This window comes from Panthera leo, chromosome C1 (assembly GCF_018350215.1).
Source record: "Panthera leo isolate Ple1 chromosome C1, P.leo_Ple1_pat1.1, whole genome shotgun sequence".
NCBI classification, from domain to species: Eukaryota; Metazoa; Chordata; class Mammalia; order Carnivora; family Felidae; genus Panthera; species Panthera leo.
The window spans coordinates 16,985,209-17,006,054 of NC_056686.1; the positions used below are offsets into that span (position 1 = coordinate 16,985,209).

General features: G+C 42.4%; 1 protein-coding gene across 6 annotated transcripts in view; it reads right to left on the reverse strand.

The window, feature by feature from the left end:
- Nucleotides 1-20,846, reverse strand: part of LUZP1 (leucine zipper protein 1) — a 91,811-nt gene that overhangs the window by 4,516 nt on the left and 66,449 nt on the right. For all 6 annotated transcript variants that reach the window (XR_006205836.1, XM_042951065.1, XM_042951067.1 and 3 more), the window contains one exon: nt 1,162-4,349. Coding sequence is in view for 5 of the 6 variants with exons in the window: in XM_042951065.1 (XP_042806999.1) it covers nt 1,162-4,230 (3,069 nt within the window). In the remaining variant the exon portion in view is untranslated. The remainder of the gene's footprint in view (nt 1-1,161; nt 4,350-20,846) is intronic.

Below are 20,846 nucleotides of genomic sequence, written 5' to 3' on the forward strand. Positions count from 1 at the left end.
TAAACTTCTGTCTCTCGATTTCGGCTCAGGTCATGATCTCGGTTTGTGAGTTCAAGTTGCACATCATCAGGCTCTGCACTGACAGCATGGAGCCTGCTTGCGATTCTGTGTCTTCCTCTCTCTTTGCCCGTGTTCTCTCTCTCAAAAATACACATTTAAAAACAAAAAACAAAAAAAAAAAACGGAATCTTGGATTCAAATCCTAGCTCTCATCCAATAATTCATTTGGGTGGCCTTGGGTATGACACTTTGTGTCTCTGACCATCAGTGTAAATCTAAAAAGTGGAGATAATACCTGCCCACAGGGCTCTTGGAGAAACTGTGCCAGTGGGAACGTGCTCTGTCAGATGGTGAGTACCCTATACGGACTCACAGGACATTTCAAGTGAATACACCTGCCTTTTAAAAAGAAGGAAACCACTTCCAAAACGTCTTTCATCCTCAGAGGCTCCACATCTAAAAAGACACTCCTAGGGGCTTCCCCTTTAGGTGCTGTTCTGACACTCTGACCCTCAGAGGCGGAGGTGGTTCTGGATTTATCTATCCTGTAATGAACCGTACTGAACTAGTTCTGCCCTCAGACTGATGACAAAATGGTTTAGACAAAATAAAGTGACACGTGGACACAAAGTATATAAAGTAGGCCCAGTGGAAGCCTCACTCTCCTCCCCCATAGGCCAGCAGCTGGCAAAACTTGGCTGTGAAAACCCTCTCCCTGCCCCCCCACCCCCGTCCTACGTGTGCTACAGAAGGGTCACCGGGTACCCTGGCATAGGGCTTCCCAGTGGCCGCAGCTGGTTCTTGGGCTTCTAGGTGCTGCTCTATAGGGTTTTAGGGGGAGGTTTTTTTTTTCGCTGTGCTGGCAAACCAAGAGAATGGAGGCTAGATCTCTCTTTTTTGTGCGACCTTCATATATAGAAGAGACAAACTGGAAAAGGGAGTTTGGGAAACTCCTGCTGCTCTCTGGCAAACACCTCCTTCAAGGTACTAAACTCTTCTTCAAGGCCAAACCTACCTTATTTTCAGTTCTCTGAGCAATCCAGCTAGCTCTCCCAGGATTTCTCAGCTGCATAATCCTGAGACACACAGGCCAGAGCAGAAGGAGCAAAGAGGAAGGTAAAAGAGTAAAGGGGGGGGGGGGGGGGCAGCAGTGGGGCTCACCGCGCCTGCCGAGTGGTTCCAGGCTGCAGCCGAGGCAGTGTCTCCCACCCGATTCCGACGAGTCAGCACCTCAGACACGGTGAGGCTACTCTGGGTCCTTCTGGAGGTGAGCTCAGGGGCATCCCCTGAATTTCCTGCCCTTTGAGCACCCTGCTCACAAAGGTACAACTTGGGCTGTCCAAGGTCTGAACAGTCTGTGGAGGCCCTCTGGGTGTAGGCGTTGGTGGCTTCCACGTTTCTACCTATTCGAGTTGGGGGGTCTTCTAAGGAGTTCAAGTCTCGCCTACTCTTCCAGGCGTTCCGCACAGTAACGTGTCTGGCATCTGAAGAGCCCACTTCTGAAGGGGCACTATGGCTTTTCCACCTGATTGTCTCCGCTGGGGGGGCATGGCTGTTCCTCTCCACAGGATCTGATGGCTTGATTATAATGCTGCTCCGAGAGACCACTGTTTCTGGCTTGTTCTTCAGGGGCCCATCTCCCATTCTTTCAGCTTCTGTGAACTGCAGAGCAATGTCATGTTTGTGAATGGAGAGCTCAAAGGGGGAGCTGACGTGGTTGCTGACTGATGTGAGCTCTGCTGGCCCAACCTGGATGTTGCTGGTGGATGTGTGCCTTTCCCTCGGGGCCTCACCTGGGGCAGCTCTGGGGCTGCCGCTGTCAGAGGGGTAGATAGTTATGCTGCTTGTCACCTTGTTTGGCCCTGGTTTGGAGGTGGATTTCTGCTTCTCCATTGTGGCCTCAGTTCCAGATCCTCCCATGATTTTTTTCACATCCTTATCAATGATGACAGGTTTGATGATGGCTCTAGACCGCAACGCCTCTCTGGGGCTAAAGGGCCGCTGGCTTTTGACCCCAGCACCATTGGCGTCTGGGAATTCCGTGGCATTGGTGGAGGCTCTGACAGGTTTCACAGACTCACTTTCTGTCCCAGCATCTTTATCATTCTCAAACAGGGAGGTTCTGAGTCCTCCTCGGGATTTGGCTCTCTCTCTAGAGTTGGGTTGGTGTTTGAGCTCTGGCTCTGGAGTGATGGTGGTGTTTACCAATTTGGCAGTAACAAGAGACGTCACATCCACGTCGTCATCTGAGTCTGGCTTCTCTCTGCCACTGGGCTTGATGACCCGGCACCTCAGGGTCTCATGTTGACTGCTGTCTTCCATCACGACTGCTACGGGTTGATCAACACCTTCTTTATTTGGGGTTGAAAAGCCCTGAAGGATGTTCTCTTGGCTTCTGGAATTATAAGGATACTTTGATAAAAGTGGAGGCTTGGAATTTGGGGAAGTGGTATCAGCCTCCAGGCCACTGACAGCCTTTTTGCCCTTGGAGAGCCCTTCTGAGGAAGATCTTCGGGATGAGGCCAGAGCTCCAACTGCCTTAGGACTGCCACAGTCTGCAGCCTGGGTTACCTGACTTCCATTGCCAGGTACCTGCCCCCTTTTGCCAAAGAGGGCCTCAGAAGGGGTGTCAGAAGCCTTGTCAGCTCTACCCAGTACGTCACTGGGAACAGATCCATGGTTGGTATTATCACTAAATGTTCGTGTTGTCTTCTCCACTTTTCCCTTCAACCCACCCTCAGTACCTGGTTTGGGAGTACTCTTCCAAGCTTTACTGTGCTCCTGAGCAGCAGGTGGGTAGCGGCTAAGCACTGAAGGCTGCTCCCTGGACTTCTTCCCTTCACTCTGAGAGGAGCCAGATACAAATCGGTCTTCAGTTCTCCTTGTCTCCTGAGTCCCACTGTCTGTACCCGCCCCGATGTTGGAAGCTTTGGCTGCCCTCCTATTGGTGAAACTGGGAGAGGAAACCTGCCTATTGCCCAGAGAACAGTTTTCATTGTTGAGCGCAATATCTCTGTTTCGATGCCTCTCCCGCTTCTGCTGAGGGGACAGTTCCCGCGGTGTGTGCTTGGACACAGGTACCTCATTGCCATGGCCTCTTAACTTAGTCCTCTCATGCCTGCCTTTGCCGGACAGGAAAGCCTCTTCCCCTTCTACCTCCCCGTTCTCTAACTCTTTCTGTTTCTTGATTTGTAGCTTTATCTCCTCCAGCTGGCTGGCTAAGAGTTTGTTTTTATTTTGTTCACTTAAGTAATTATCCTGAAGATCATTATTTTTGGCCCTCATTTTCTTAAGCTCTTCTTCCAAAGATTCAAAATGTTTGATTTGTGTCTTGAGTTTCTCAATCTCTTGGTTGAGATCTTTAACTTTGTTGTCTTCTTGATTTCGGTTCTTTTCGTTTTCTGATTTGTTTCTTGTTTCATTCTCTACCTGCTTTAGATAGTCCAGAGTGCCCTTCCTTCTTGATTCTTTGCACGGCAGTGTGGAGGAGATCCCGTCCTCAATCCGCAGGTCATTCCTTTCCAGAAGATTAGAAGCATTCCTTGAATAATCTCGGTTCATTTTTTTGTTCTGCTCCAGTTTTTGAGTGAGCTCTTTTATCAGTTTCTCATTCTCTTTCTCCTTTTCATTCAAGTATTTTCTCTCACTTACGAAGTTCAGAGTTAATGACTTCAGTTTTTCTAACTCTGACACTAAACTCTGCTCAGTTTTATCCAGGCGGTCCTCGGAAGATTCTAGTTCTTTCACTTTGACCCTGAGCATTTCCAGCTCAGCGGAGATCTTCTTTGTCAGGTTTCTCTCCTCATTCAGGCTCAGACAGAGTTGGGTACAGTCGTTCTTACTCCTGCCAAAGGCTTCCTCCAGCTTCTCCAGTTCAGCCATTCGTTTCTGAAGCCGTTCAATCTCAGATTTCAGCTCCCGGGTGAGGTTTTCTTCCTCTTCAAGCTTCTCCTTCATCAGCTGACACAGATCCTCTGCTCTCTTAATTTCCTCATCTTTGCCTTCAATTCTCAGCACTCGCTGGCGCAACACTTCAATCTCCGCCAACATGCTGGAATTGCTGCCTTCCGCCTGAATCACCTTGTCCTGGAGATCCAGGAGCTCATCCTCTGCTCTCTGGAGGTTTTTTGTGGCTTCCTCCAACTCATCGAGGCGGCGACTTAGACTTTGTAACTTAAACCGCAAGTGGCGGCTGGAGGCAGTATCCTTGTAGCTTGTAAATTCAGCCATGTCTACTGCTAGCCGGTGTGGGCTCCTAGAGGCATCCAGTTCCACTCAGGGGGCTGAGAAATGGTTACCTTTCTCTTGGCATCCACAACCTTCTTTGGCAGCTGGAGACCATTATCAGTCTATAGAAGGAAAGCAGATATACACAATGGAATATTACTCGGCAATCAAAAAGAATGAAATCTTGCCATTTGCAACTACGTGGATGGAACTAGAGGGTATTATGCTAAGCAAAATTAGAGAAAGACAGCTATCCTATGACTTCACTCATATGAGGACTTTAAGACACAACAGATGAACACAAGGGAAGGGAAGCAAGAATAATATGAAAACAGGGATGGGGACAAGACATAAGAGACTCTTTATATAGAGAACAAACAGAGGGTTGCTGGAGGGGTCGTAGGAGGGGGGGATGGGCTAAATGGGTAAGGGGCATTAAGGAATCTACCCCTGAAATCATTGTTGCACTATATGCTAACTAACTTGGATGGAAAGCAGAAAGCATGTCAGGCAGCAAATCCAATTATCTGTACTTCAGCTCCCAGTCGTTAACAGACCTCTCGTATTAATTCTTGTGCCTAGAACATAGCAGGTGTTCAAATCTGTTGAATGAATGAATTTTCATAAACCTGCAGAAAAACACTGGTTTTTCTTTATGACTGATGTTGAGGTGATACCTACTTTCATCCTAATGAAGAATGCTACCAGTGGCTGCATGGCAAAAAAACACAGAAGAATACCCCATTTCTCATGGCAAGCTCTTTACCATCTCTTTACCATCTGCCACCTACATAATGTCAGGAGAGTCATCTCAGGAGAGTAACAGCTCCAGTTTTACTTAGTTGTAAAATGGGTATAATAATCCCTACCATATCTCTCCCCATTATCATTCTGAGATAATGCATAGAGCTCTAGGTAACAAAGCAGTAAATAATCCTAAGATTATTAAGAACTACAACAGCTTCAGGGAAAGAAGTAGATTAGTGAAAAAAAGTCACCTCACTGACACCAGGGAGATAAAAGGACCTAGGCTCCGTGAGGGGAGAAACAAAAGGGTATATATATCCCTAGAGAATTTATAATCTTCGGCCTGCCTTCACTTGAGTTCAGAGTTCAGATTTACCCTGCCTTGAGGGGTCTGATATCAACTTCTCCTCGCAGAGAATCTAACCAAAAATGGTCTCAGCCTGGTAAAATCCCTGGGAAACCTACCAGAGGTAAACAAAAATACTCTGGAGAGAGAGACTCTCTACCAAGGTCATGTAAGAGTCCCATAGATAAAGTCCTGCTGAACCTGAGTTTACAATTCTAAATTACAAAACACAGAAGGACCAATCTTTTACTATGACTGAACAACAGGTATTTACACCAGTAAGAACCAACGTTAGTAAGACGCACTAGAAACTGTAAGTACACTCCAGTGTTTAAAGTCATAAAAGAAGGAATCAAAACCAGGAGACAAGAAAATGGTATCAACAAAGATCAGAAGATTTTTAAATTAACCAAATAGAATCGCTTAGAAATGGAAAGAAAAGTGGCAAATTAGATGCAAATGAAAAGAATGCAGTATTTGAGAAGAGATATAAGGAGATTACAAAAGGTAGCACAAACTTAAAAATTTTGTGAAAGAAAGGTTAATAGGGGGAATAAAATACAGAGGTCCAAAAATGAAGTTTTAACAGGTGGCCCAAAAGGAGGGAACAGAGAAAATGGGGGAGAGGCAGAACTACTAGCTAAGTATTTTTCAAGAGTTGATGAAAGGGAGCCTCATATTTAGGAAACAAAGTCCCAACCAAGCAGGGTAAAAGTTAAATCTGCACCTAGACACATGATAAGGATACAGCAGAATACCACAAAGAGAAGAGAAGCAACAAGAAGGAAGAATATTCTATGAAGAAGTAACAACTGAACTGGCTTCTCAACAGAAACTTAAGTGTCAAATAGAAGACAAAAGACATGATGGGGCACCTGGCTGGCTCAGAGCGTGCAACTCTTGGTTCTCAGGGTTGTGGGTTTGAGTCCCATGCTGGATGTACAGATTACTTAAAAATCTTTTTAAAAAAACAAAACAAAACAAAAAAACTAGAGAGGTGCCTGGGTGGCTCAGTCGGTTCAACATCCTGAAGACTTCAGCTCAGGTCATGATCTTGTGGTTCACGAGTTCAAGCCCTGTGTCAGGCTCTGTGCTGACAGCTCAGAGGCTTGAGCCTACTTCGGATTCTCTCTGCCCCTCCTCTGCTCACACTCTGTCTCTCTCTCTCTCTCTCTCTCTCTCAAAAATAAACATTAAAGAACTTATCAAAACAGTATGAAGGTTCCTCAAAAAGTTCCTGCCCTACTAGGTGTATATCCAAGGAATACAAGTGTGCTGTTTTGACGGGGCACATGCACCCCAAGGTTTATAGCAGCGCTATCAACAACAGCCAAAGTATGGAAGGAGCCCAAATGTCCATCGGCAGATGAATGGATAAAGATGTGGTGTGTACACACACACACACACACACAATGGAGTATTACCTGGCAATCAAAAAGAATGAAATCTTGCCATTTGCAACTACGTGGATGGAACTAGAGGGTATTATGCTAAGTAAAATAAATCAAAAAAAGACAAACATCATATGACTCCACTCATATGTGGAATTTAAGATACAAAACAAATGAATATAAGGGAAGGGAAGCAAAAATAACATAAAAACAGGGAGGGGGACAAAAAATAAGAGACTCTTAAATACAGAGAACAAGGTTGCTGGGAGGGGCTGCGGGTGGGGGGTGGGCTAAATGGGTAAGGGGCATTAAGGAAGACACTTGTTGGGATGAGCGCTGGGTGTTACACATAAGGGATAAAGCACTGAAATCTACTGAAATCATTGCACTATATGCTAACTAACTTGGATATAAATTAAAAATAAATTTTAAAAATTAAAAAAAAACAGGACACCTGGGGTAGCTCAGTCGGTTAAGGGTCCCACTCTTGGTTCCAGCTCAGGTCATGATCTCATGGTTTGTACGTTCGAGCCCCAAGTCAGGCTCTGTGCTGACAGCGTGGGATTCTCTCACTCTCCACCCCGGCCCCCCACTCTCACTCAAACTTAAAAAAAAAGACAAAAGACGTAATATCTTTATGAAAGAAGGTACAATTGAAAACTTTTCAGAACACAAAGGAAAATAAAAACCTAAGTGTTTATTATTAACAGACTTTCACTGAAAAAACTATTTATGGATGTAATTCAGAATATAGATGGGGCACCTGGGTGGTTCAGTCGGTTAAGCATCTGACTTTTGATCTCAGAGTCATGAGTTCCAGCCCTGTGTTGGGCTCCACGCTGGGGGTGGAGCCTACTTAAAGGAAAAGAAAAGAATATAGAAAATGATCACTTAGGAAAGGCATGAGATGCAAGAAGAAACAGTAAGCAAAGAAATCAACCCAAACAAGCATGGGTTCAGTTAAAGAATAAACAAAAATTAACTGGGAGTGGGAAGGGGAAGGGCAGGATAAAACCAAAGTGGAACTACCTGAAATGGTAGATAATAACATGTTAAGTCCTAAAGAAGGAAATCAGAATTCAAGTGTTCTTAAAACTCTGTATTTTGAAGGAGGAGGATGGAATTACTACAGCTTTAGACCTTGGTAAGAGTAGATATTAATAATATATCTGATAAGGCATCAATAAGCAGAGTATATATAAAGAACTCCTACAACCTAACAAAAAACAAACAACATGATTAAAAACTGGGCCAAGGACTTGAATAATTGATCCAAAGATGATACCCAAGTGACCTACAAGCATATGAAAAGATACTCAACATCATTCATCATTAGGGAAATGCAAATCAAAATCACAATGAGATATCACTTCACACCCATCAAGATGGCCACTATCAAAAGAACAAGTGGTGGTGAGAATATGGAGAAATTGGAACCTTGTGCACTGTTGGTGGGAAAATAAAATGGCAAAGCTAAACAGTATGGCAGCTCCTCCAAAAATTAAAAATAGAATTACCATATGATCCAGCAATTCCACTTCTAGGCCTAACTATAAAAAAATTCAAAACAGGATCTTAAAGAGATAATTTGTACAGCTATGTTCATGACAGCACTATTGCAACCAAGTGTCTATCAATGGATGATGGAGACACAAAATGTAGTATATGCTACAGTGAAATGTTAGCCTTAAAAAGGAGACCTGGATGAACCTTGAGGACACTGTGCTAAGTGAAACAAGCCAGTCACAGAAGAGAAATAGTAGATGATTTCACTCATATGAGGTATCTAGGAATATTCAAATTCAAATAAACACAGCAGAATGGTAGTTGCCACAGGCTGGGGGAGGGGGAAATGGGAGTTACTGTTTAATGGGTATGGAATTTCAGTCATGCAAGATAAAAAAAAACTGTTCCAGAGACTGGTTGCACAACAATGTGCAAATATATACTTAACCCTACTGAACTGTAAATGGTGAATATATCTTATGTTATGCATTTTTTACCACAGTTTAAAAAAAAAATTAAGGGAGGAAAGAAGTAAAAAGCACAGAGACGGTAGGGCAGATTTCCCACTTCTGGTCCAGAAATGCAAATGTAAAGAGCTTAGAAGTCATCACTCTGTGTCTTAATCTGTAAAAAACTGAACAGACTGAAAATTCACAACTCTTCTTAGATCCATGAGAGAAATGAGGTCACAAAAACCACTTCCCTAAAACTTAGACAAGTGGATGCAAAGAATCAACAATTTACAAAAATAGAAATTCACCAGTAGAAACCTCCATGGGGAACCAGCAGCAGGGTAGGAAAACCTAAACTGCAATTGACAAACTGCTGGAGGCTCAGTGTGGACAACTCTGAGAGTTAAGAACAAGAGGGAATCTGTGTTAGGGGGGGATGCCCCCCATTTGGTGAGCTTTACCTCCATGAGTTGTACGAGGACTCCCCGCCCTGTGCATCCAACAGGGGAGTGTTAAACCAACCGTTTTGAAACCAGAACCTGGGGGAAGGGAAATACCCAATTCCTGCTCCCTCCGGCCATCCTGTACCACCTGAGAGGTATGGGAGGTTGGGAGGAGAAGGGGAAAAGGCTATCACTAAAGGCCTACTTACCTCAGTTTTTTTTTTTTTTACCCAGGACATCGTGTCCTGCTTTCACCAAAAAAAATTATAAGGCATACTAAAAGGCAAAAAATAGTTTGAAGAAACAGAGCAAGCATCAAAACTGGACTCAGAAATGGCAGATGTTGGAATTACCAGAAATTTAAAATATCTACTGTGATAAGGGCTCTAACGGAAAAAGTAGTCACCATACAAGAACAAATGAGTAACAGAAATGGAAGTTCTAGGAATCCACAAAATGTTACAGGCACCTGGGTGGCTCAGTAGTTTAAATATCCGACTTTGGCTCAGGTCATGATCTCGTGGTTCATGAGTTCCAGCCCCATATCCCTGCTTGGGATTCTCTCTCCCCATTTTTCCCCTCCCCAACTAGCACATGCATGCACGCTCTCCCTCTCTCTCAAAATAAATAAATGGGAAAAAAACCCACATATTTTAATTTTTAAATTTTTTTAAATATTTATTTTTGAGAGAGAGAGCACAAGCAGGGGAGGGGCAGAGAGAGAGGGACACAAAGAATCTGAAGCAGGCTCCAAGCTGCATGCTATGAGCACAGAGCCTGATGTGGGACTCGAACTCACAAACTGTTGAGATCATGACCTGAGCCAGAGTCAGATGCTTAACCAACTGAGCCACCCAGGTGCCCCAAGACCATATATTTTTTAAAACAGAGATCAAAAATACTGTTACAGCAATGAAGACTGCCTTTGATTATCTTATCGGTAGACTAACAGAACGGAGTAAAGACTCTCAGCTTGAGGGTATGTCAATAGAAACTTCCAAGCCTGAAAAGTAAAGAGAAAAATGACTAAAAAAAAGGGAACAGAACATCCAATAAGTATGGGACAACTACACTTGTAATGGGAATTAACAGAAGAAAAATTTGAAGCAATAATGACTGAAAATTTTCCCAAAATTAGTGTCAGACACCAAATAACACCAAGCAGGATAAATGCCATAAAGACAAAAGAAAAACAAAACCCAATACCTAGACATACCATATTCACACTGCAGAAAATCAAGGATAAAGAAAAAAATCTTGAAGCCCAGGAAAAAAAAAACACCTAACCTACAGAGTAGCAAAGATAAGAATTCCATCTGACTTCTCAGAAGTCATGCAAGCAAGAAGACAGTGAAGTGAAATATTTAAAATATTGAAAGGTAAAACAAAACAAAAACCCAAAACTACAATTCTGTACCCCACAAAAAAGAAAAAAAAAATCAGTACCATTTCAAAAGTGAAGGAAAAATAAAGACTTAGACAAATAAAAATTGAGATCTGTTGCCAGTAGACCTGCCCTGCAAGAAATGTTAGAAGAGTTCTTCAGGGGCATCTGGGTGGCATCCAACTCTTGATTTCGGCTCAGGTTATGATCTCATGGTTCGTGGGACAGAGCCCTGGGTTGGGTTCTCTGCGCTGAGCACTGACAGCACAGAGCCTGCTTGGGATTCTCTCTCTCTCCCTCTCTCTGCTCCTTCCTCTCCCCCCACTCACAAGTATACCCTCTCTCTCAAAATAAATAAATTTTTAAAAAAAGAAGCAATTATACCAATTATACAATTTTCTACAAATTCTTCCAGAAGTTAGAAGCAGAGGAAATACTCCTTAGCTCATTCTGAGGCCAGCATTACCCTAACATCAAAACCAGACAAAGAAAAACAAACCCCACAGACTAAGATCTCTCATAAACATAGATGTAAAAATCTTACAAAATATTAGCAGATCTAATCCAACACTGTATAAAAAGAATTTCAGACCATGACCAAGTGGGATTTATCCTGAGTATACAAAACTGGCTCAACGTTCAAAAATCAATTAATGTAATCCAGCTTGTCAACAGACTAAAGAAGAAAAATCACATGATCTTATAAAAAGATACAGAAAAAGCATCTGACAAAACCCAATACCCATTCACAATAAAACTCAGGAAATGAGGAATAGAGGGAAACCTCCTCAACTTTATTTAAAAAAAAAAAAAAAAATCTACAGCTAGCATCATACTTAAAGGTGGAAAACTGTTCTCTGATCAAGAACAAAGCAAGAAGTCCCCTTACCACAGCTTCTCAAAACTGTACTAGAATCCTAGCTGATATGGTAAGACAAGAAGAAAAACAAAAAAAGGGGGGGAAAGAAGAAATGAAACTCTTTGTTTTGCACAGGACATGACTGTAGAAAACCCAAATGAATCAACAATAACAAAAAAAAATTCCCCAGAACTAATAAGCAACTACAGCAAGAACGCAAGATACAAAGTTAGCATTCAAAAGTCAGCTGTAGGGCACCTGCGTGACTGGAGTCAGTTAAGCGTCTGACTCTTGATTTCAGGTCATGCTCTCACAGTTCAGGAGATCAAGCCCTGCATCGGGCTCCATGTGCTGAAAACGAGGAGCCTCCTTGGGATTCTATCTCTTCTCTCTCTGTTGCTGCATGCATGCTTTCTCAAAATAAATAAGCTTAAAAAAAAAAGTCAGTCTCTTTCCTATATACCAGCAATGAACAAATGGAATTTGCAATTAAAAACATAATACCATTAGAGGCGCCTGCGTGTCTCAGTTGGTTGAGCGGCTGACTCTTGACTTAGGCTCGGGTCATGAGTTCATGGTTCGTGGGATCAAGCCCTGTACTGGGCCTGCACTGACAGCATGAAGCCTGCTTGGGATTCTCTCTCTCTCCTCTCTCTGACCCTCCCCCTCCCCCAAAATAAATAAATAAATAAACTTTTTTTTAAAAACAAGAATACCATTAAAAAACACACACACAATACCATTTACATTAGCACCCAGCTCCAAAAAAAAAAAGAATTACATAAATATAAGCCTAACAAAATATGTACAAGACCTATGTAAAGAAAACTATATAAAACTAACGGATTGGGGCGCCTAGGTGGCTCACTCAGTTAAGCGTCCGACTTCAGCTCAGGTCATGATCTCACGGTTTGTGAGTTCAAGTCCCGTGTCGGGCTCTGTGCTGACAGCTCGGGGCCTGGAACCTGCTTCTGATTCTGTGTCTCCCTCTCTTTCTGCCCCTCCCCCACTCATGCTCTGTCTCTCTCTCTCTCTCTCTCTCTCTCAATAATAAATAAACATTTTTAAAAAACTGATGAATCAAAGAAGAATTAATAAAGAGATATTCCATGTTCATGGATAGGAAGACTCAATAATGTCCAAATGTCAATTCTTCCTAACTTGAAAGAGTAAATGTAATCCCAATCAAAACCTCATGCAAATTATTTTGTGGATATCAACAAACTGATTCTAAAATTTATATGGAAAGGCAAAAGATCCGGAACAGCCAACACATATTGAAGAACAACAAAGTTGGGAGACTAACACTACCTGATCTCAAGACTTAACTATAAAACTGCAGTATTCAAGACAATGTTGTATTGGTAAAACAACAGACAAATAAATCAAAAGAACAGAAAAGAGAGCCCAGAAATAGATCCACATAAGCATAGTTAACTGATCTTTGACAAAGAAGCAAAAGCAATACAATGAAGCGAAGATGGTCTTTTCACCAGGTAGTACTGGCACAAATGAACACCCACATTCAAAACAACGAACCCAGACACAGACCTTAAACCCTTCAAAAATACTAACTCAAACCGGGTCACAGACCTAAATGTAAAACATAAAACTATAAAGTGCAGGGGCCCTGGGGTGGCTCAGTCAGTTAAGCATCTGTCCAACTCTTGATTTGGCTCAGGTCATGATCTCACTGTTAGTAAGTTCCATCCCTGCATCAGGCTCTGCACTGATAGCGTGGATCCTGCTTGGGATTCTTCCCCTCTCTGCCCCTCACCCACTAAATAAAGAACAGACTTAACAAACTTTAAGTTAACAAACTTAAAAAGAAAAAACTATACAGTGCCTAGAAGGTAACAGACCAGAAAACTTAAGATGACCTTGGGTATGGTATGATGAGGACTTTTTAGATACAATACCAAAGGCATGATCCATAAAAGAAATAACTGGTAAGCTGGACTTCATTAAAATTAAAAACTACTCTTCAAAAGACAAAAGAGACTGAAAAGAGACTGAAAAGATAGGCTTTACAGTGGGAAAAAATATTTGCAAAAGACATATCTGATAAAAGAGTGAGTGTAAACCTAAAATACAAAGAATCCTTAAAACTCAACAATAAGAAAATAACTTGATTAAAAAATGGCCAGATAAGATATACAAGTGGCAAATAAGCATACGAAAAGATGCTCCACATCATGTCATCAGGGGAACACAAAACAATGAGATATCACTATACACCTATCAGAATGGCCAAAATCTGAAACACCAACAATACCAAATGCTAGTGAGAATGTGGAACAACAGGAATTCCCAGTGCTAGTGGGAATGCAAACTGATACAACTTCTCTGGAAGACAGTTTGGTGGTTTCTTACAACTAAACAGTTTTACCCATATGATCCAGCAATAGCACTCCTTTGTATTTACCCAAAGGAGTAAAATCTGCATGTAGATATTTCTAGCACCTCTACTCATAACTGCCAATACTTGGAAGCAAACGAGATGTCCTTCGGTATTGAGTGGATAACCTGTGGTATATCCAAATAATGGAATATTATTTGGCTAAAAAGAAATGAGCTATGGGGTGCCAACCATAGCATCCAACTTCGGCTCAGGTCATGATCTCATGGTTCGTGAGTTCGAGCCCTGCACTGGACTCTGCACTGACAGTGTGGAGCCTGCTTGAGATCCTCTTTCTCTCCCTCTCTCCCTCTGTCCCTCCCCTAGTTGCACACACTCAAGTGTACTCTCTCAAAACAAACTTTAAAAAATTTGAAAGAAAGGAAGAAGTTATCAAGCCATGAAAACACAAGGAGGCAGCTTAAAAGTAAAAGCAGCCAATCTGAAAAGGCTACATACTATATGATTCCAGCTATATGACATTCTGGTAAAGTCAAATTATGGAGACAATAAAAAGATCAGGAGAGATAAACAGAGTGAATTTTCAGGGCAATAAAGCTACTCTGCATAATACTATACCAGTAAATACATCTCATTATAAATTTGTCCAAACTCAGAGAATGTACAACACCCAAGAATGAGCCATGTAAACTATGGACTCTGGGTGATAATGATGTGTCAATGTAGGTTCATCAGTTGTAATGAATGTGGATAATGAGGGAAGCTGTGCACATGTGGGGGCAGGAGGTATATGGGAAATCTCTACCTTCTGCTCAATTTTGCTGTGAACCTAAAAGTGCCCTTTAAAAAAAAGGTAAGTTTAATAGACAACAAGCTTTATGGGAGGGCGGGGCGAGTGCTGAGAGGAGGCTGCAATTTTAAATAGCGCAATTAGGGTAAGCAATTAGGGTAAGCCTCAAGGTGGCGCCTACGCAGAGACTTGAAGGAAGCAAGGAAGAATGTTTAGGGAAGAACATTCCAGGCAAAGAGAAAACTGAAGACAAAGACCACAAAAAAAAGAGCATACTCAATGTATTCAAGGAATATGAACAGCGTGTCTGGGGCTGAGGGAACAAAAGGAGCGGATCAAGAGATGGGGTTGAAGGGGCGCCTGGGTGGCTCAGTCAGTTAAGCGTCCGACTTCGGCTCAGGTCATGATCGCACAGTCCGTGAGTTGGAGCACTGTGTTGGGTTCTGCTGACAGCTCAGAGCCTGGAGCCTGCTTCAGATCCTGTGTCTCCCTCTCTCTGCCCCTGCCCCACTCACACTCTGTCTCTTTCTCAATAATAAACATTTTTTTTTTAATTTTTTAAAAGAAAAAAAGAGTTTGAGAAAATAAGGTGATGAACTGGAGAGCACAAATATTAGATGACTTCTGAATTCTGTTAAAAAAAAAAAAAAAACAGAGCAAATAGGTGGGGAGGCCACGGACAGAAAAAGTGGTATCAAAGTGTTTCTTTTTAAGACAGAAGAAAAAGCATGCTGGTATACTGGAATACGATCCAGGAAAAAAGGGAAATTTTGACAAATTATGAAAGGCAGAAACCTTCTGGAGCAATGAACATTCTTGGGTAAAGGAGAGAAAATGGGGCTCTAGCATAAAGTACAAGCAGCAGTGCTAGAGAACACAGTTCATGCATGGTGACAGACAGCAAGGCAGAGGAAGACAGGTGTGGTGGCAGGAGTCTAGTAAAGTTCTCTTTAGGTGGTTTTTGCATCTTCACTGAAATAGAAAGTAAGGTCATCCTCTTAAAGTGTCAGTGGGTAAAGTATTACAGGTTTCAGATCTGGTCAGCCAGGTGAGTGGGAAATACAGAACAATCACCAGGCAACATTAAAGGCCCACTTAAAATTCATGGTTAGGATTTAAAGTGAAACCAATCAGCAAGGATTGTATTTTTACAACCAGTCTCGTTCAGCTGACCAGATGAACGCACAGAGAAGACAGAGTTGCATTGAACCAGGTTGGAACTTGATGAATTCAACAAAGCAAGAGAAGGCCACAGGAATTACAGGCATGTATAAGGGAACTTAAGCTCATTCAGTAAAGAGGAATGAGAACAAAGAACAGTGAAAATGTAATAGGACCAAATGAATGGAAAGTACCAACAAGGACAGAAGGACTGCTGGAGTTAGGGTCCTAGTGGGAGTGAGCTTGAACGACAAGAGACGGTAATCAGAGGGGGATCGATCTCCAGGAACTGAAATTACCAAGGGGTTGCAGTAACTGATGTCAAAAACTAAGGTATGAATAAGTGGAGTAGAGAATTTTTAGGGCAGTGAAACTGCTCTATATGATACCACAGTGGTAGATACATGTCATTATACATTTGTCCAAACCCACTGAATGTACACCACCAAGAGTGAACCAGAACATAAACTACAGATTTGGGGCAATTATGGCGTGTGAATGGAGGTTCATCAGTTGTAACATATACCACTCTGGTGAGGGATGTTGATAATGGGAAAGGCAGGCAGGGAGTATATAAGGAATCTCTTCCCTTCCCCTTTCTTCTGTGAACCGAAAAATGCTCTAATATAAAGATTTTATTAAATTAAAGATTTAATTTTTTACAGTAATCTCTACACCCTATGTGAGGCTTAAACTTGCAAGCCCGAGATCAAGAGTTGCACACTCCACCAACTGAGCCAGCCAGGTGCCCCTAAGATAGTCTTAATAAAAAATAAAATAAAAAACCTGAAGTTTTTGGTCACAGATGAGCATGATTGTGCGAATGCTGGGGGCAGGATGGGGTTTTAAAAAGATCACTGGAGGGGCGCCTTAGTGGCTCAGTTGGTTGAGTGTCCGACTTCAGCTCAGGTCACGATCTCACAGTTCATGAGTTCAAGCCCCACGTCAGTCTCTGTGCTAACAGCTCGGAGCCTAGAGCCTGCTTCAGATTCTGTGCCTCCCTCTCTCTCTACTCACATTCTATTCTGTCTCTGTCTCTCTCAAAAATAAACAAACATTTAAAAAATTAAAAAATAAATCATTGGAAGAGAAAAATAACTGAGAGGCAAGGACCACAGAATTGTACATTGAAAGCACCACAAATTAACAGGACCAGAGGGGCGCCTGGGTGGCTCAGTCGGTTAAGCGGCCAACTTCGGCTCAGGTCATGATCTCGCAGTCCGTGAGTTTGAGCCCCACGTCGGGCTCTGTGCTGACAGCTCAGAGCCTGGAGCCTGTTTCAGATTCTGTCTCCCTCTCTCTGACTCTCCCCTGTTCATGCTCTGTCTCTCCCTGTCTCAAAAATAAATAAAACATTAAAAAAAATAAATTTAACAGGACCACAGCTGGAAAAAGTGACATTAAACAAGAAGCTAAAGCCACTGAGAAATCAGAGGCAATTTGGGGAGCTGGGGTGTAAGAAGGTGACAGCAGGACTAAGGGTGCTGGATGTTATAGTCTGATGAGATTAGATTTAAAACTAGGGGGAAAGAGGGGAGGAACGTGGTCTGAGCCATAACAGAAAAACAGCTACCACTTGAAAGAGAATAATGGATTCATCAATGATCCCACAAGAAAACACAGGGCCAAAGGAAAGATTTGTGGAAATGACAAAAGCCACTTGTCTCCAACACCAAGATCCCTTCCACTGACTGCACTGCAAGCCTACAGCCACCAGATGGAACCCATGCACCGCCCTTAAAAATACCAAGACCTCTGAGGTTTGGGAAATACAGTCTCCCTCTCTCAGCCTCTGAGATCCTACCCTCTCCCGGATTATTTCTCCACCACTTTGCTTCCCTGGATACATCCTTCTCTAACCTCTCATCTTTGCTTCTTTTGGTCTCCCAACCTTCTCTTCCCAGTTTATATGCTTTCTCATTCTCAAAAATGGAAGGGGAGGGGTACCTGTATGGCCCAGCTAGTTAAGCGGACTTCGACTCAAATCATGAGCTCAAGCTCCGCTTCGGGCTCGCTGCTGTCAGCACAGAGCCTGCTTCAAATCCTCTGCCCACCTACCTCTCTGCCCCTCCCCAGCTCATTCTCTCTCTTGCTCTCAAAATAAATAAATAAACTTTAAAAAAAAAAAAAAACTGGAAGGGAGAGAAAGATATCATATGTTTTCACTCATATATGGATCTTGAGAGACTTAACAGAAGACCATGGGGGAAGGGAAGGGGGGAAGAAAAGATACAGAGAGGAAGGGAGGCAAACCATAAGAGACTCTTAAATACAAAGAACAAACTGAGGGTTGATGGGGGGTGGAGAGGGGAAAGTGGGTGATGGGCATTGAGGAGGGCACTTGTTGGGATGAGGACTGGGTGTTGAAGCCAATTTGACAATAAATTATATTTTTAAAAAATGGAAAGGGGAAAAAAAACCCTAAATTTATATATTTATATAAGAAAAAAAAACCTTTTCCCTTATTCCCATCCACTTTTCCTACTTCAAGTGCCATTTGTTTTTGGCCTTTTGCCTAGTGGTATGGTAAAAACAAACTAACCAACAAGCAAAACCCTTACCAATCTATACACAGGGTGAAGGAAATAGAGGGCTGAACTAAATACGGGCCATAAACCAATTTTAAAAGGATCTGTACTGGCACAGTAGTTACTGGAAAACAAATGATATATGATGTGTCCACAAAGTACTTTAAATCAGCTTATCCTTGTAAATATGCTAGAAAGCCATAAAGTTATATGCTTTAAAGAGATGAACTTTATGATATATAAATTAGATCTCAATAAAGCTGTTTAAAAAAAATCCCAGCTTACCCCAAACTGAAACATTCCCCTCAGCAACTCTTAGTTATACTAGTTTATACTATAGTTTTCATAAACAAATCCCATTTTCAGAAGAGAGAAATGTTAAACTCTAATATAGTCTCATCTATAAATTGTAATTCTGAACTAGCAGAATCCACAAATCCTACTGCTTATTCATTTGGCTTTTAGTGCCAATTTTATATGTTCTGTTCAAAACTCGATATGAACCAATCAGTACACCACTAGAAATGGAAAAGCTAAGCCCAGTAACTATACAGCACATACTTACTACAGGTGTGAAGAGAAGGAGTTTCACAAACCACTACTCAAAATCCTTTCCAAGTACTTATTGCTCTCAGGATAAAGACCAAAGTCCCCAAGAAGGCATGCAAAGCCCCAAAGGATCTGGCCCTCCTACCTAGTCAACCTTGTCTTCAAACTCCATGTGGGCTCCACACTCTTGGAGCCCACAAACTTTGCACTCTATCATCTCCAGGCCTTTACTAGCTTGACTGGTAATCCTTCTCATTTCTCCAAATGCCACCTTAGACAATACCTCCTCCTGGAATCTTCTGCGGCAACTTCCTCCCCAAAATTGCAGGGCAAAGCAGGGCTTCTCCTTCTTGCTTTTACAGTGTGTGCTGTACTGGTCCATTCACAGCACACATCACACTGTATTCAAGTTGTATTTACCCATTTTGTTTCTCCAACTTGTTTCTTATTCACCACTGTATTCTCAGTACCCAGCAGGAAGCCTAGTACATTTTTAATGCGTAAAATTTGATGAATGAATGGCTGAATGGCTGGAGCCATTATTAAATGGCTTATCGGCTCTTTGGCACTAACCATTAACACAAAACAATAAAAATGATGTCAACAAGCTACTCATGGATTACAAGGGTGAAAACAATTGGCAGATATGGCAGCACAGATACCTGGTCCTGTGGTGATGCCCTAAATGACCTCATCCCAAGCCCAGTGTCACCTGTAGAGTCTCAGTCCTGGTGCTTTTCCATTTGAACTTGCCCTTCTGGGCTTTCAGGTCTATACCATATCTTTTTCCACTCCTTAGAGTTGGATTTCAGAGCCAAAGTGTAGCTAAAAGATCATTCAGTCCACTGGTTTTCAATCTGGGCTCAGCAAATCCCCTCAGGGGTCATTCGGAGCAGGGGAGAGAACAGGGAGAAGGTTTGAGCAGACTGAGCTTCAGGCTCCTTCTCTCATTTTCATCAACCAACGCAACCGATTTCTAGCTTTTTAACATACTGGGTTTCCCCAATATGACAGTAAAGAAAGAACCCCACCACTTTCGTTTAAAATAAAACCACCTTAGGAGGCCTGGGTGGCTCAGTCAGTTAAGCGTCCAACTCCTGGTTTCCGCTCAGGTCATGATCTCGCAGTTGTGGGTGCAAGCCCCACATCAGGCTCCACGCTGATGGCAGGAAGCCTGCTTGGGATTCTCTCTCTCTCCCTCTCTCTCTGCCCCTTCCCTCCCTGCTTGTGCTCGTTCTCTCTCTCTCTCTCTCTCTCTCTCAGAATAAATAAACTTAAAAAAAACTTACAAAATAAGACCACCTATTTGGCCCAATCCCCTTACTTTAAAAATGAAGAAACTGAGATTCAGAAGTAAATACTGTGGTTTCTCTAGCAACTCAGAAAAGGTAAGGACTTTAGTCTCCTGACTATCCAGAATTCTTCCCATTGTGTAGAAACACCTGCCTGGAAACTCTTAAGCATTTTTACAAAGTGAGGAGTTCTGATTATTCACAGACCAATAACAAAAAGGTACAGAGGACAACCACCAATGGAGCACTACTGTACTGTAGACAATATATTAAGTACTTAATTCACATGCTTTCTCTCGGAACCTCAGATCTACCCTTTACTTTTTCTTAAATCACCTAAGGCTTTCTCTTCCATACAAGTATGGTAATCCCCAGGGATGTAAAGGACTTAGCAGAATGCCTTGCCCGTAAGTCACAACAAGCAGTAGCTATTACTATTATTCTATTCAGTCTCCACAAAAATGTTATGGGATAGGAACCTTTGAACTCCTAATGTCACACAGCTGGCAAGGAGGAAAGCCAGATGTTGAACCCAAGTCTACTTCCACAGTCCATATTATTTTGAGAATGTTACTCTGTTGGCCAAATCAATAATCTCTGTGCCCCAGCGCCCTCTTCTGAGCAAATGAACAAATACCAACCTCACCTACCACACAACAACAACAACAACAACAATAACAAGTTGGCTATAAAGGGCTCTGAAAAGTCCTATGCATACCTAAGGTAAGTTTCACCAGGCAACATCCTCCTAGAAATAGCCTCTCACTAAAAGCAGCCCTTCTGCCCAGAGAAAACAAGAAATTTGATCAAAA